The sequence below is a fragment of the Lasioglossum baleicum genome, chromosome 16 (genome assembly GCF_051020765.1).
Source record: "Lasioglossum baleicum chromosome 16, iyLasBale1, whole genome shotgun sequence".
NCBI classification, from domain to species: Eukaryota; Metazoa; Arthropoda; class Insecta; order Hymenoptera; family Halictidae; genus Lasioglossum; species Lasioglossum baleicum.
The window spans coordinates 3,020,179-3,038,075 of record NC_134944.1 but is presented as its reverse complement, the minus strand read 5'-3'; the positions used below and the strand labels follow the sequence as shown (position 1 = coordinate 3,038,075).

The window sequence follows — 17,897 nt, the reverse complement described above, 5'->3', positions numbered from 1 at the left end:
GGAATCTGTGTGGGTGATAACCTATTTCCTCTGTTTGTTTCATTGTCAGTTGCAAAATATTTCATTACAATGAGCTGTGCTATTACAATGTTTTTGCTTTAGGGAACTGTTATACACAAATTTAGTAATACAATTGTTGATTCTCACAACGCAATCATTTTTTTTAATTATTCATTGTAATTATTGTGTTTTACTACATATACAATATTAACTAAAAAAAGTAAAGCTGAGAGATCTAACACAAAACAATTATGCATATTTAGTAGTAAATACTCCTTTAAACATATGCTGAAATACTACTTTATGTACTTACGTACTTAAAATTAAAATATTCGAAGATACAAGGAAGATACATTTAGTATTAATAATTGAAGAAACTTCCATTATTTGATGCACTGTCCTATATTATGTCAAATTAAGACACGAATGATAAAATTCAATTAGTCCAACACGGTTTTTGCTAAAATATACATATTATCATTTATTTGATAGTCAACATATATTTTACATTTTCAACACAGCATATTATGAAGTGATGATTTAATTATATTGGTTTGGCAAGAAAGTAATTTCTGTATTTTAAGGTGAAATAAATATTTCTTCAAGCAATGAACTTTAATCGATCAAATATTTTCCATTTTGTTCGACCGATCTCTTGTCATCTTTCTGGTAGCTTAATAAAGTTATTGGCCATTTTCAAAATTGGGTTTCATTCCACCTCAAAATACTGAAATTACTTCTTGCCAACCCAATAATTACTAATTGACACAGTATATACTATATTGGTTCCGTGGAGTATGGTATACAATGAACACAATATAACGTAATACGTGTAACAAGTTGGTAGTTTAAGACAATCTTATTGTCTTATAGCGAAAACAAAATCAATATTTCTAATACATTCAAAAGTTACATCGATATTTGTATGTAAGAAGAAATTTTTAATGGAACTCGGTTGAAGATGTTTAAGACTATAACTTATACATAATACAGTTTGAACAATTGAACACATAAATTACAATTGTACATATATGTATATACATATTGTACAACATTATATGTGAGGTCACTTTTTTTATAAGTTTATGTATACTTTCACTCTCATACATACATAAATCATTACTTCTATTTCCTCTTCATCATGAATACTTACGTAAAAGTATCTACATAGACTTTATTCACAAATTTATTATATGTTCAATTTTTCTTAGTTCTCTAGTAAATTGTATCTTGCTGTACATTCCATAAATTCATGTGTTTTTGACTACTTAGAATTTGATAGAAAAATTCATGTATGCAGAGTATGTTTTGGCAATAAGTAAACTAAAATAATCATCGAAACAAAAGAAAATTGACTGAACAAAGCAACAATACCGTTTTGTTCAATATGTTGTTATGAAAAATAAAAAACATGACATTGTAACTTCCATAAGTATAATACCTATTGTTAGTAACATATTGGAAAGATTTCTGAATAAATCGAGGATAAATTTGAATAATTGACGAATTACAAGTATATATGCATAAATCGCAAACAATAAAATATAATTTTCTTCTTGATATACATTATGTGTATAGCTTAAATAATTTAAAATAGCATACATATATTAATTATCATTTTTGTTTCTAAAATACATATAATATATCTAGAAATAGTAAATGCAGTTGAGAAAAATAATATAGTTTCTGATTGTTTACGTAAATGACATTATTTGGACAATGTGTTGAAGATTAACGGGGAAAAGATGAAAAATACAGATATACGCAATAGTATTGGCAATCATAAGTACTTGTCACAGTGAAGGGCAGACGTGCGCCCAAGAGAATAGCACGCACTTGTATCTATACTACACGCTACACGCACAGATGTTAGTCCACTCTATATAGGTAAGACTCTCGTACTTCCATCGTAGGTAGTACCGCCACCTTTAACGGATCGATAATTTCCAAATCTTAACAGCGTGAAATATGTCTTTCCGTATTCTTTCAATTTAAACCAATTTAAACATATCAGGGACTTTTAATAGTGTCTCAAATGGAAACGAAATATTCTAGCCTATAATGTTTAAAAATACTTTCGTTTCTAAAAAACATGTTGGCTACTTACACGTTCTTACTTTTAATATTTCTGTATAATTGTGTTACTTACAGTTACTTATCAGAGATTTCTACACTTTATCTTATAATAATTTCATGGGATGTATGTTGATTTCAAATCTACAATACTTGATAGTTCTGAATATATGTATATATAAGGAAATCTTCATTTGCGGTAACGTTATCAGAAATCGTTCTACCAGAGTGGTGAGTTGGCGATAAAGTAGTTCCATAGAATTTCAATCGAAAAAAGTGAAATCTAAATTTATCGTGAATTATAAATTCTATATTGCTTTTCATCTTACTATATTGTCATTATATTCATATGTTCCTTTCATCATTATATAAAAATTATGCGATTAAATAACGTAAAAAGTATTAACAAATGCAATAACTAAATAGTCAATAATAATTATTTAAAGAATAATTTAAGAAGTCATCTAACATTTTACATCCCTAAGGTGACCACTTTTTGTATAGACTAATTTTTAGGAACTTTAGTCAACATTTATTATGTACAGAATCTCCTATATCAAAACCCTACTACCCTTCAATTCAGAGTCGCCAGATCTCTCCACTCTACCTACTTCCCCTTCTACGACACTATTCCCTCACGTTTCCCAGTCACGTGACGCGGTTCATCTCTCTCGTGCACAATGTCACGTCAGTGACTAATCCGGCACTGGTAGAAGGAGGGTAACTTTTTCCCCTCAATTCGAATTAATTCCCCTGATCTGACGACTCTGCTACACCCCGCTACCTATTAATCCAGCCATCTAATCATCTTTTTAATATCTCTTCAAGTATCTTTCTTCATGCATAACTTTACAAGAGATAAGTAAATCATTTTATGGCAAATCCGGCAGCTGCTGGCAGGGTGTGCCGGCACAAGCTGACGGCAGAATGAAGGCAGCTCGGTCCTGAATTCTGCTTTCATTTAAGAGGGCAGCACGGTCGCCTGTATAACGGCATTCGCCACATTAGTGCGACCTCTTGTTAAATATTCTTTTTATCTTCCCCACCATTTTGTAGCTTTCAATACGTATCTTTATTCATATAATACGCATAAGTATCGAGGTATGCACAAATAACTACCAATAAAAGCTTAGAGAATCGTTTGCCTATTTGGTTATATTGTCACATCTGAAAACTATTTGATTAGATAACGATAGATATTACAGATTCAGACCGTTCAACAGTAATATTAATATGATTTTTTTAGTATTTCGACCACTGATTCAACGAAAAGATTTTCTTGCATTTTTTATCACTTCTATAACACTTCTATTGTCAACATATTATAACAAGATTTTCTTTATGAAAATGTGACTGAGCACGCTATTGATTGAACAACGTGTGTCAGGAATATGTTATACACAAGGCTGTTCGAATACGCCAAACTATCAGTTGTTATTCAGGTAGTTTAATATAATTATTGTTCGAGTATATCAGACTGTCGGGAACTTTTCCAAAAATATATATTGAAAAGAAAAAGATCTTTATATTCTATTACAATTGAGTAGAATTGAAAGTACTCGCAAACCAAAGTAAGGCTAATGAAAAATGAGAGATTTTGGAAGTACGAAAATGGTCATTCTATAATCATTACTGCATTCTCGTAGAGAGTCGGACAGATTCTGATGAGCACCACTGTGCGTAGCAGTAAGTAAGGATTCCCCCCTCCCACAGCTTACGGATGCCATGGTGTGTGTGTGTGTGTATGTTCCAACAATACACTCCACAAAAATTGCAAGACCGTGATGAACTAATAAACAAAATTAACGTATTTTATTTTCTATAAATTCCATATGGAAATGGCGATGATGGTCATAAACAAGAGTTTAATAAATATTTAATATTGAATCTGTTACATATATTTTCTTAGAGTTGCAATTTTTGTACGGAATAATATATAATTATATCGACGTGTGTGTGTGTGTGTGTGTGTAAAAAAAAAAATGAAAGGAAATCTTTTCAAAAGTATTATCATTAAATACATTTGATTATTTATCACGTATTTACTAGTATTATTATGGATACAGCAATAAGATAATTGTTTATGTATTTACTATATGTCATGTTAAATTTTTTTCGAAGTGAAAAATCATATATTTAATATTCATATATTAAAAAGTAAATTACATTTCAAAATATTTAGGTAAGAATAAAAGTAACACTTTATTTTTCGGTGTTTTTTAGGTACACCTGCTCACCTTTGACTTTGTTTAAAATATGTGAAAGGGTCTTTTTGCACGTGTAACTGTGAATTGGGTTTCGATGAGCGCATCAGCAGCACTGTGCCCTCCAAATCTGGGGGAGTAGCGCCGCTCGCGGGAATAGCCCACCAGCGGAGCGGTACTCGCTCTGCCCGTTCTGTGCGCCAACGAAATATCTTCGTCTAGACTGAAATATTTTCCGGGCACCGAACCTACAAAGTAAGTTTCCAATTTCTCTCCTTTCACAGAAGTGCGCCGTTTATATTTTGGTTATTAATGTTTTCAAACCTTTCGGGAAAGTGTTCATTTGTTTCTGATTTCTTCGTTCTTTAGATTTTACGTTTTACAATCTGTTATATATACACATACATATCTATAATGTATACATATAAATATATATATACATATGTATGTGTACCCATATATATGTGTCTACATATACACGTATGCATATAACAGGTATATATGCATATATGTGTATACATATATACGTATACGAGTACGTATGTAATGTGTATACATGTGTGCCTATGTGTGGGCAAGATGACTCTTGTGCATGTAGATACATTTGCGCGTATATATGTATATATATATATATATATATAATACGCATATATATATATATATATACATATATATAAATAGGTATCTGTCTATATTTTTTTATATCTATCGCGTAAATTGTATTGTTGTATTTTTTACGCCTTGTGCATATTCCTGTATATACATATATAGAGATCTATACGGGGAATGTACATTTGTATACACGTATTGTGTACAAATATACGTAATATGAAAATATACGTCTCTAAACAGTACGTGCGACACGTTTCTATATACATGCATCGATACATACGCTAATTTTTTATATATATATATATATATATATATATATATATATACACATATATATGTGTGTACAGGTTATAGAAAATTTTCTTTAATTGTATTTGCATAACATTTTTAGTTGGAGGACACACACACAACGTGTTGGTGATAGTGTATGCTTGCATATATTTCTATGCAAACATTATTTTTGAAAGTACAAATTACATCTTTTTGTTCCACTTAATACCATCATTCACATTGTTATTATCATGTACCATTTTTTATGCATAGATTTGTCCGGTAACATGTTTTGGAGTTTCAGAGATTATTCTAGTTTAATGTTATATGTTGTGTTATATTTTGAAGTGAAATTACTGAAACACATTTGTGAGTTTTGTGATAAAAATGATTGGTATTCATTGAAAGGATTTACATTTTCATGTTTTGTGTGTGTTTATGATAGTTGGATAAAATATATCGCTTCATGCTACTTCCAAATTTCTTATACTGACCAACATATAAAATGTATTGGTGCATTTTAATATAGATTATTACTTCAGAAAAAATAGGTCATCTTCATGGGTAAATCAATTTCAACACAATCTTTCCAAATATGTACTAGTTCATTTTCCTGCATTTATTATTATTCAGCAATATTTATTGTAGAAAAAAAGTATTGTACTCATTAATAAGCATTTATAACAACAATAATATTGCACAATAATTAAATTTTTCTATTACATGTGTATTTCACCTATATGAACGAACAAAATTTTAATGTCATTCTTTAATACCGAAAAATTTTCTTGTCGCATAAGTTCAGTTAAATTTATATATGCACAATTTCTAAAGATTCGATTATTTTTATTCACTTTCATACTAAAGGAAATACCAGAGGAAATTTTATATTCTATATTTTATAAATGTTACTTTCATAGCAAGATTTACAAGAAATCTATAATTAATCAACACATTAAATTCCTCAAAGCTTATTCAAATAATTATCTATTATCTTTTTAGAGAAAAGAATAATCAAATTGTGAAACACAAATCAATAATTATTTTGTTTTTTAATTTGTTCTGCACTCTATATAGCTATGTTTAGATGTAGACAGATGTAGACAGATCGAAATATCTTGGAAATTTACGCTGTATGCAAAGAAGTTCAACATGACTATGCTTACATGTGTTTAGCTCTGTGTAGTAGAGGTTAAGATTTTAATAGGTCGAAGCTTTAATCGAAGTTCGAAATTTTAATTCTTAATTGAATACAAATACTAGCCTATATAATATAGTTTTTCATGTAATTTCAAGAAACTATATATTTCCATTTGTAGAATTTATATATAGTGTTACTAATTGTAACAATAAAGTGTATTAAATGAAATTCATAGTTCTTTTTATAAACTTGATAACACTATTCATATTTTCAGAAGCATTGCGGATCAAAATAATTTTCAACCAATTAGGATGATTAGGATGATTACGAAATGATACCGCTGTTTTCAAATTAGATTGATTTCACTATACAAATGTTAGCAAAATAATAGTCATCCTTTTAACATGAATAAATAAATTAGCAGTTTACGGATACGCGTAGCTTTAAAAATGCATTATTTAAAACAAATAATCGCGGTCAAAAAAAACTATTTGTAGCCCATAAATAAAAGGAGAGATTAACAGACACTTTATTCTTCATTGCTATTATAAAATGCACTAATGTGAACTGTATAATGCGGTCCAGAAATAACCCAATAAAAAATGACAGCTTTTTAGGCACATAAGTTGTTAAAAAAAATTCCAGTTTACCATCAGCTTTTTAGCACAATGAAAATGTAAATATGTCAAGATCAATAAATCACAAACAATTCATATAATTGCTGAGTCATGTAACATGTAACTGCCGAACACACATCATTTGTACAACTGAAGAAATTTTATTATAATATTCTTTTTTGTTTTTTAAACAATACTAGTATCGAAATAAAAGATGTTAGTTTTATAAAACTTAACCCAAACAACTATTACCGAGTGAATGTTCTGTTGCATCGAAGCAAGACTATAACAATTTTAATACTGTCTAATGCATTTCCAAGCCCTGCTATAGCAGTTACGCCTTAAGATGTTGTCTTAATTTTATATAGTATTTAGATTGTGAAAGATATTGAATATTCAATTCACAACTAGAAACTGTGGATCAAAAATACGGAGGAAAGTGCATTTAATTAGAGAAACTATTAAAACATTATAGCACAATAATTAGACGATGTAGAACATTAACTTCATAAAACATCAATCACATATTTTATTTATTTGAATACAATGTTATAATATTCCTTTCATAGTGATATAGGAATTTGTTGAGAATTGGGTCGCTCCAAATATTTAGGAAAGTTCAGGCGTTGTATGCATCAAGAGGAGAAACGCATGTAACAGTCTAAAAATTAAAGCCTATATTTGGAAATTTTTTTATAGCAAGTTCCAACAGTGTTCTTATAAAATCTTTAGTGTATGTTATTGTACATTTTATATAAATTAGGAAAAATGTCTTTTGTTTGAAAATAAAGTACTTGTGTCCGTTGTATCTGCACAGAATAAAAACAAAAATCGAACGGTTTGGTGGATTTAAATTTAAAATAATAATAAAATTGCGCAGTTGTTGAAACTTATTTTACGAAGACAATACAAAATTGAGGAAATGGTGAAACTTCACAATACGTTCAGGGGGATCCTCATGGGCCATGGGCCCACGACCATTAGGTATATGGCAGATTTCGAAGCGGTCGTAAAAATGTCAAGCATGAAGTTTAGAAAGGCGTCGCGTCTGCGTCGCACTATACCGTGTTGCGCCGCGCCGCGCGCCGCTCGTCGAAATCGAGCTCGAGAGCTGATGACATCGAAACAAGCCTCGCAACATCAATCGATACCGATTCTTCAAAGTTTTCCATGATTTTCTCTATTTCGAGGTTGAATGCGAATCGTCAACGACATTGTTAAAAAAAAGCATTCATTTTTGCACAATACATTTTCGTCTTTATATCATTACTAGGTGAATCGAGGTTAACTAGTGTGGTAGGCATTTATGTAAATATATGCGGGGTATTACATTTAACTAAAACAGTCGAATGCCTCGACCGAAACGAGGGGTCAAACTACTTTTTTTCATAATATACATAGTTCCGAGGTGAAGACTGCGATTTACCACATGATATCATTTCATGCAGTAGAATGTTGTAAATTAAATCCGAAGGAATTAGATTAACAAGCTTTATCGAATGCGAGAACTAAAAATAACTGTTTCAAACTGTTGTACACCTATGTGTGTACTTACAGCGATGCACAAAGTATTCGTACACATTTTAAGAATTTTTCTAAAATTGGACCAAACCTTGAGTTTTTTTTGAGATGTTAGAAGGATTAAAAAATTTTGTATTAAAAATCAAAAAGGTTCACATTTTTTTACACGTCTGTAAAATCAACAACTTTTAAGATATTGAAAAATCTTTCGAAATTGGTACATATGTGCATATCACTAAACCCATTGGTTCATACATAAAAATTTGAAACAATACTCCGAAAATTGTCCGATTTCGCTTGAAATAACACTGAAAGGAACTAGTTGCAAATTTTAAATTTAATATCTTTTAAACGTATAAACATGTGTGAAAATATAATTTGGTTGGACGATGTCGTCGTTCAGGTAGTATGTAATCGTATAACATAAGTTTGTTTCTATACTACGGTTTTTAAAATTTTCAGTCGGATATGTGTTTCAAACTTCCAAACAAAATTACTTTCCACCCTTTCAATATGAACGAATCACGATTAAGTAGATACTATTTTTTGAGTGTAAGTTTTGGGTGTTTTACTTGAGGTGCTCCCTTCTTTGGCAGTTCGGCGAGGAAAAGTATAGGTATTTACTTATGTTAACGGGAAAGTAAATATGATAGGAAACTAAACCGGTGTATCCGGTGTAAGGGAATAATGTCAACACTACAAAGAATATACTTGTTAGTTTTAGTGGAGATTTGTATTTTATCAGTTAGCAAACGAAATGTCATTACTGCCACCAGTATCCGAGTATTAATATTGACTTATGAATATGATAAGACATCGAATAAATAGTAATTAATTAATTTCATTTTTCTTCCAGATCTCCACTGGCATGGAGCTAGGAGCACATTGATAGTGATAGTCTACAAGGTGGGTAATTATAGTTTTACGCACCTGTAATTTCGGTTTTTATTAATTTTTGATATACACAGAACTCGTACAACTTTTTTATTGTCTAGCATCAATACCAATGAATGTATTACTATATAATGTAGATGTATAATATAAGATTTAAGAAAGAAAGCTCTTTTATACAGTACGATCAAAGTGATTAATAAGTCCATTGTTTTAATTGTAGATCTTGGTTTCTATGCATTGCCTGCCAAAGAAGAACTGAGCCCAATGTTTCCACACAATTCTAGTTCACATGAGATTTCTACAGAAACAAATGCCTTCGTACAAAATTCCATGGTAAGTTTTCTGTGATTTTCTTATCATATATTTGTCTACGTGTTACTTGGTACTGCGAATTTCTGATATTTCTTAATTGTTTTTTCTAATTCTAAGTACAATACAATGCATGAAAATGTAAATATGATTATTATCATCATCATCATCGAGAAATAAGTATGTAAACAATTTGAATTAAAAACACAGATGAATCTATAATAGGACGATGTCTGAATACGTATCAATCTGTCAAAAACGCTGAAAATCGATCAAGTTAAATATTCGAAGTAACGAAGAAACATGGGCAAACGTGTTCGCTGATTGTACCTAATAATACTCGTTTACGGCTAGTTTTCAATTCTGGTTTTCTAAAAAACGGATCTCGAAACGAATAAATTTGGTTTGTACTTTCAACCTTGCAATACTCTGTATAATGAAACGAATATAGTGTAATATAGTATTAAACAATTACTAGATTTGTTTGTACCGATGAATCTAACAATACGAATGTAAAGTTTCATTGCCATTGGGCATCGACTGTTCGCGCTGCTCTCACGATAGGAAAATTTTTGTGTACGATTAGTTTGATCTAAAATCTAACACTGATTTTGATATTGCTACAGTGATTATTTCTTTTGTTTCAGGGGGATGTAGTAGTATTAGGGAAAAACAGTCCGATAGGGGTGGGGAAGGGAAGAGAATCAGAGAATGCTAGGTACTGTGATATCGAATTCATAAACAACAACACGATGGTAAAACCTATAAACCATCTCAAAAATATCGCCGCCAATGACTTTTTAACCGTCCTGTCGGGTCAAACTGGTAAGTACACATATGTCTATTTCTATTTTATCTTTTTAATGGAAAAAGTTCACAGCGATTATACCTGATATGTTCGGGCTACCCGTTTTTGCGGATAGCCTGGTGCCACACAACGAAAAAGTTGAATTACGTAAATGCAGTAATTTTTTATTTTATTTGTTGGGATGTTCCAGAATGATGTTCCAAAAATGTATTTGACAATGTTTAAAACATAACAGAAAATCCTACTATCCAAAAATAATAATAAGGATAGTTGATACATAAATTATGTGTATAAAGAACTATTCGAGGATCAATCACGTGCATGCACTGCATTGATTTAAACAAATCCTATCACCTGAACTACATTTTCTTGAATCAAAAATTGATATCTTGTCATCTAAATAGATTCCTTCCTTTTTAATATATACGCGTTAGTGTTTCTATGGAATTTAATCTAAATTTATGAACTCGATGTCATTTTAAGGTCATAGTATAGTAGATCGTCGAGCCTTTTCGAAATCAGCTAAAATACTGGTTTCTGTTTTCTTAGACTTACTTACCACCTGAATTTACTAATAACCTACACTAATAAGCTCATTGGAGAACAAAAAGTTTCGAACAAAAGTACCCCCTTTACATCAAATAATGAAATATTTAAATATGTGATTCGAGAGATTTGAATTCTGAGTAAAAACTCATTAAGGTGTATGACATATGCGTCAACCCTACATATAGACATATACAGTAGCGGACAAAAGTTTAAGACCGGTCTAAAGAAGACGATAACTTTTTTAATATTGTACTATACGATTTCAACTTTTTTGGGAAGCTAGAGCAATTAGTTTACTAAAGGATGTCAAAAGAAATTTTTTCAAAAATTGCAATTGATTGGAATTGTTGAAAAAATACTAAAAGTTGATTTTTTAACTTTTTTAGGTGGGACTATATTGAAAATTCAAAAAATACGTTTTGTAGATCTGTGTCAATTAAACATATTCTGAAAATTTCGTCAAAATCGGTCGACGTTGCAATGAGCTACAAACGTTTAAAGATGGTAAAAATTGCAGATTTTCACAATTTATTTCCGAAAATCGCGAAAATCTGCAATTTTTACCATCTTTAAACATTTGTAGCTCGTTGTAACGTCGACCGATTTCGATGAAACTTTCACAGTGCATATAATTGATACAAACCTACAAAACGTACTTTTTAAATTTTCAATATAGGCCCACATAAAAAAGTTAAAAAATCAACTTTTAGTATTTTTTTAACAATTCCGATCAATTGCAATTTTTGAAAAAATTTCTTTTCACATCCTTTAGTAAACTAATTGCTCTAGCTTCCCAAAAAAGTTCAAATCGTATAGTACAATATTAAAAAAGTTATCGTCTTCTTTAGAGCGGTCTTAAACTTTTGCCCGCTACTGTACATACATACGTGACCTTGACTTTAACATGGCTTAAAATCAATTATTGCTAATAATATATTGAGATGTTCTCACATTAATAATCTTCTATTGGCAAATATTTCGTACACTCACTCAGTCGGCAAGTTATTTTTGTAATATTTTAAGCCGTATTTGTTATATGTAATACTTATTTGCGCAGAATTTGGTGCTATATTATTAAAAACTGAAAATGATCCTCATATCTCGATAAAAAAGCCAAATAACAAAATACAGATTACAGCACTGCATGTTCCTTTGGAAATCGTGAAACATTTGTTTGAAAATTTTTCTTACAACAAATAACTTACGAGGTATTTGAAGTTTTGATGTTATGCGAGACTGACCCTGTGTTTTAATTACCGTTCGGTGACAGCTTGTCCCAGAATAAACTGTACTTATAAACTAAGTTTAACTAAAGTGTTTGGCGAATGTCTCGGGTACATCTATAGGGAAAAGTTGTTGAAAATATTGATATTGATAACATATGTCAAGGTCAAAGTCATTAGACCGAGTCTCCTTTTATGAATATTTACCAGGCATCGCATTTTCTATGTGGCACTATGGGAGTTGGAACTAACATAGATTGTTTCTGTTTATCTACAGGGCGTTCACGCTAACGCTAGCCAGCGTTTTTCTTGCAAATAGTAAATATTAGAAAAAGTTATTCTGTTTTTTGCAAGCAATGTAATGATATCTGTATTTTCTTTTATCTGTATTATGTTTTTAAGAATGAAGTTGTTACGTCCCGGAGTCTGACTTTAGCGAAACTATCGTTCCGCGACCCATTCCCCTTACTGGACGCTCAAATGCGAGGTAATTATACAGAAAAGTACTGCCCACTCCGATTTTGGTGAAATTTAAATATGTTATGCAGCAACGCATTCTGAACAGCTTTTTCCTTTTCCAATATAGGGGGGTCGCTTTTAGTTTTCGAGATATTAGCAAAAAACTATCGCGAATACTGTATTGAATTTTTCACCTACCCAGTGTTTCACACGCACCCACTGTTTCTAAATTATACTCTAGATTCTTACGTATTTTCACGTGCTAATTACGAATATGATATTGAAAATTTGCGCAAATTGTTAATTTCTTAACGGAAACCTTCTTTTTAGAAACATTGGATGCGTGTTAAGCACTGGGTGGGTGTATGTGGTATCAGACTGGCCCTTTCCGCCCCCCCTGTTTTCTCTCTTATCTCTACAGCGTCAAAATGTAAACAAACGCCGCACCGAAACAGGTTTACGTTGCAGCGGAGCGTGCAGGAATACGAAAAATTCAATACAGTATTCGCGATAGTTTTTTGCAAATATCTCGAAAACTAAAAGCGACCCCCCTATATTGGAAAAGGAAAAAGTTGTTCAAAATGTCAATATCTATAACATATTTAAATTTTATCAAAATCGGAATGGGCAGTACTTTCCTGTATAATTACCAAATGCGATACAACCTTTTGTCCACGCGGCACGTTACGTCCGACGTCTGACTGGGAACCACGACTTTCGCGAACATGCGTATACTACTTAACGCTTACAGGTAGTAGATTCGCCCAAAGCGGCGGGCGAGAACAGAGATAACAGACAGCGCGAATCTTCGCAGGGAAATATTTAGCGACTTATCGAACAGTTGAGTATAGCGATCAGTGAATACAGGCAGGCTTCGTTTATGCGAACTGCTTCCGTTGCTCGTTGACGGCTGCAGATGAATCAGGCTGGATCGTCGTAGGGAGGACGATGATCCTCACTCGTTCTGGGAAGATCACGTCGTCGGTGATCCTCGGTTGACGGGAGATACCCCGCTGTTGTCCTCTGTTTCGCGTTCGTTGACGCGCACGAGCTTCCGAAATTGATAGCCACGAACGCGAATTGAATAGGAGAGTATTGCAAGCGCAAGGATGTAGCGACAAGAACTAAGCGAGACTCACTTATTAAATTAATAACTGGGAATATATTTGTAACGTATGAAATGGAATTACAATGAATTAGAAGCGCGTGATATAGCGGATGAGAGCGAGGACTCGTCGGAGTCCGGACCGGGACATCCAGGAGGCGACGAGCCTCGCTGGAGTCTTGAACGAACGTGACAGACTGGCTGTCCGAATTGAACTGAATTAACTGAACTCTTTTTAGGATCGTGAGGTCGAATATATAGGTGTCTTATCTTCTAGGCGATCTCTCGCTAGACATAACGCTACGGATGTTATGAGATGCGCGCGATTAATTATTACGGTGAATGCTACGTGATACTACTACGGGGAATACATTAAGATATGATTATTATACAAGGGTTAAGATAAGAATGGGTGTATGGTATTAGGTGAGAATCGGATGTGATGATCGGAGCGAAGTATGACTACTTATAACTAATGAATATTATTAATAATTACGGTTACAATATCCTACTATTATTAACTATGCTTATAACCTATGGCAACACGTCAGCAGACGTGACAAAGTGACCTTCAATTTTTCAAATGAAGTTCTGTGTATTTTTTGATATCATATGAAACCGTATGTCGAAACTAATTCATTCGTATACGACACAATGATCTTCAAGGTCATGCAAGGTCGCAAATGGAAGAAACGTGGCTAGCTAGTGTTAGCGTGAACACCCTGTATATAGAATTATGTTTTTTATTGAAAAAGTGTGAATGTATGACAATCTTGTTTTTTAACACTTTGATGGCGGATGGTTTTGATGATTCTACAGGTAGCAATCTTTGATTCCGATTAGGAATCAAATTTACAGTGGGTGTACGAAGTGTTCGTAGACCTCTTAAAAACTAATAACTTTTTTATAATTGTATCAAACGACCTCATTTTTTATAATCAATTAGAAGCATTGGTTTACGAAGTGATATGTAAAAAAGATTTTCCAAAAATTATAATTTACAAGGTTACATGCAAAAATAAAAAAGGCATTTTTTGAAACTTTTTTATTTGGGTCCCTAATAAAATATAAGGGCCCCAATAAAAAACATTTAAAAAATCCGTTTTTTATTTTTGCATGTAACCTTGTAAATTATAATTTCTGAAAAATCTTTCTTGCATATCATTTCGTAAACCAATGCTTCTAATTGATTATAAAAAATCAGGTAGTTTGTTTTTAATTATAAAAAAGTTATTAGTTTTTAAAAGGTGTACGAATACTTTGTACACTCACTGTATATAATTTTAATAGTATCTTATCTAGATGCATTGGTCTTTTCATCGCATCCAATTGCACAACTTTCGATTGAAATTCATCACCAGGAATAAGATACTGGGTGTAAATGGACCCGGGCCCTGCCATCCAAGTGTTGAGTAGAATCGGGAAGAGAGATAAAGAAATACGGAACTTGAAACTGTAATATACAGTAATGAGATTACAGATTATTTAGATTTCTATCGATATCGAAAATATACAGAATACAAATTGTATGTTTTTTGAGAAATATGCATTTTCTTTTTTTCTTACAGGCAAGTCCACCTTGATCAGTCGAAGCCCGACCTGCCAGTCAGTGGCGTCGTTAACCACAAAACACCCAACAAGAAATTACCTTCTAACTTACGATAATAATAATAATAGTAGTAACATTAATAATAATAATAATATTAATAATAACGACAGTACTAATAATAAGAATAATAATGGTACAGTAAAGAATCGCTCAATCCGAGCAGAACATAATCATCAAGATGATCGAAAAACAACAGTTAATGCAACAAGAAAAAGAAAAGAATCGGGCTCGCCCGGGAAAGGTGAACCGGGCAGCAGCTCCGCCAATAACTCTAAGTCTACATCTAAGACTAATAAGAATACTAATGATACAGTGAAGAATCGCTCAATTCGAGCAGAACATAATCATCAAGATGATCGAAAAACAACAACAGTTAATGCAACAAGAAAAAGAAAAGAATCGGGCTCGCCCGGGAAAGGTGAACCGGGCAGCAGCTCCGCCAATAACTCTAAGTCTATATCTAAGACACTAAGTGATAATAAGACTAGCTTTAGCGTACTAAACATTAGGGTACTAAATATAAGCATATATCTACGATTAACAGGGGATAAGTGCGCAATCGGTGAAGGGGTACCTAGCCTAGTTAGGATACCCAAGTCTGATCGCCCCTCATCAGGCCACTTTTCTCTCGACTCTCTTGACAATTACTCTTTATTAGGGTGCTGCCTTCATCCGGGCAAATACAATAACGTTAAGTCTAATTCTAGCCTCCTAAGTAATAATAACGATAACTACAAGTCTGTGATATTGCTCAGCTCAACCAATAACCATTATTTCCTCCGCGTCGAAATGGACGGTGGTGCGATCGCAATGAGACTAAGAGCCCATTGGAATTCATACATGAATTGCATTGAAACAACAAGCATTGAAGAAACCTGTAAAGAAATATCAAAGTCGCCTTTAAATTTCGTAATACCGAAGAAAGTTAAAATAAGTGATAGATCGTCGAACGAAGAATCAGATTTGATGATTAAGGAAGGGAATAAGGTGGCCACCAGTTCTTCCATTACGCTTATCGTTCCCGGAAACGAGCTAACTGACCAGCCTCCGCGACCTCTCCCGTTGAGAAACGCGCCGAAACGAGCACAATCCTCTCCTCCATGGCTCGACCTGGTCGCGAGCGAGCTGACGCAACGTGCATGTGTTCCACTCTCGTTAGATTGTAAGCTTTATGTGGTTAATAAACTTCGCTGTAAGGTGATTTGCGATGTTAGTATTATGAGGAAGGGGATACCGAGCCACGAGACTAGCTACGAGACTAAAACTAAAACGACACATCTCAGTGTCAAACCCTTGAGTATTTCTTCGATGCTGAACGGGAAGAAATTGGCCTTTCCAGTCTTTCCAGAACTTTCCGGCTACTTGGGGCCGTATGTGCGTGATGGCACCGAGTTTGTTAAGGCTCTTTCTAAGTCTACTATAGGGAATAGATGTAGCTCGGAAATGGAAAACGAGAACGTTCTCAACTCGAATAGCTCAAACCGAAAACGACATCTCATTGATCGTGCAAGGAATCTCATAGCAGCAGCGTTCACAGGAGATTCCAACGATACTACTCTACAAACCCAGAAGAATGATCTTAAGCGCGTGTTGGCTCTTCTGTTTGGACCAGTTTACGATATAGGAGAGCCCATTTCGGACTACAAGAAGCGTTGGGGTATTTCTGCTATGCTTAGGTTAGCCGGTGGTGGCGAAAGTTCATTGAACAACGGTGGATCCACCAATTGGGGATCTACGCAGGCAAGCGCCACGAATAATAATAATAACAATCAGTCAGCTTGGGGAGGGACATCAGGAAATCCCTCCGGAAATGGCGGAAATTCCGGGAATTGGTCCGGGAGCAATGTGAACCGATCCGTTAGTGGCAATCCGAATTCGAATCAGAACTCAGGACCACTCGGAGGACAAAATGTTCCAGGTCAGTGACTCGCATTTCACATTTTTATATTGTACAGTTTTGGCAGCACGAACTGATTCTTGCGAGATTTGAGATACATGACAGATAGAGCCCTTTATTAGTTCTACAGAAATTTGTTTAATGTCTTCAGCCTGAATCTCGGGTTCGACGCGCTTCTTTGATGCCGCCTCTGATAACGTTTCACATATTTATTACCACTTTCAGTCTGTAGATATCAATCCAATCGAAACAGTCCGTCTCCAAAGTGTTAATCAATCCTTAATCCACCGTAATATGCGATTAAAAGCAATTTATTTGTAACACATTCGACACCGGTAATAGCCGATAACATGTTTCCATTTTTCCCAGTTACAGTAAATGTAACAGCAGTTGTTGTACTCGTGTTACAGTAAGTTTAGCACAGTCTAACTTTTATTGAAATTAACCGTGACATCATACTTTAGAGAACTTAGCTATTCTATAATTGAACTCGGCAATAGACTGATCTTTTTGTGGTGAATGGAATGGTACAGCTGGATAAAGAGGCCGAAAATGTGTTCCAAATCAAATTAATCTTTATTCGTATCATTCGTTAACCAAAGAAAA

General features: G+C 33.3%; 1 protein-coding gene across 6 annotated transcripts in view; it reads left to right on the top strand.

Moving 5' to 3' along the window:
- Positions 1–17,897, top strand: part of Gw (trinucleotide repeat containing adaptor protein gawky) — a 29,824-nt gene that overhangs the window by 251 nt on the left and 11,676 nt on the right. For all 6 annotated transcript variants that reach the window (XM_076440846.1, XM_076440845.1, XM_076440848.1 and 3 more), the window contains exons 2-6: positions 4,297–4,532; positions 9,295–9,344; positions 9,553–9,665; positions 10,289–10,466; positions 15,354–17,312. In XM_076440846.1, the coding sequence (XP_076296961.1) occupies positions 9,597–9,665; positions 10,289–10,466; positions 15,354–17,312 (2,206 nt within the window). In that variant the 5' untranslated portion in view covers positions 4,297–4,532; positions 9,295–9,344; positions 9,553–9,596. The remainder of the gene's footprint in view (positions 1–4,296; positions 4,533–9,294; positions 9,345–9,552; positions 9,666–10,288; positions 10,467–15,353; positions 17,313–17,897) is intronic.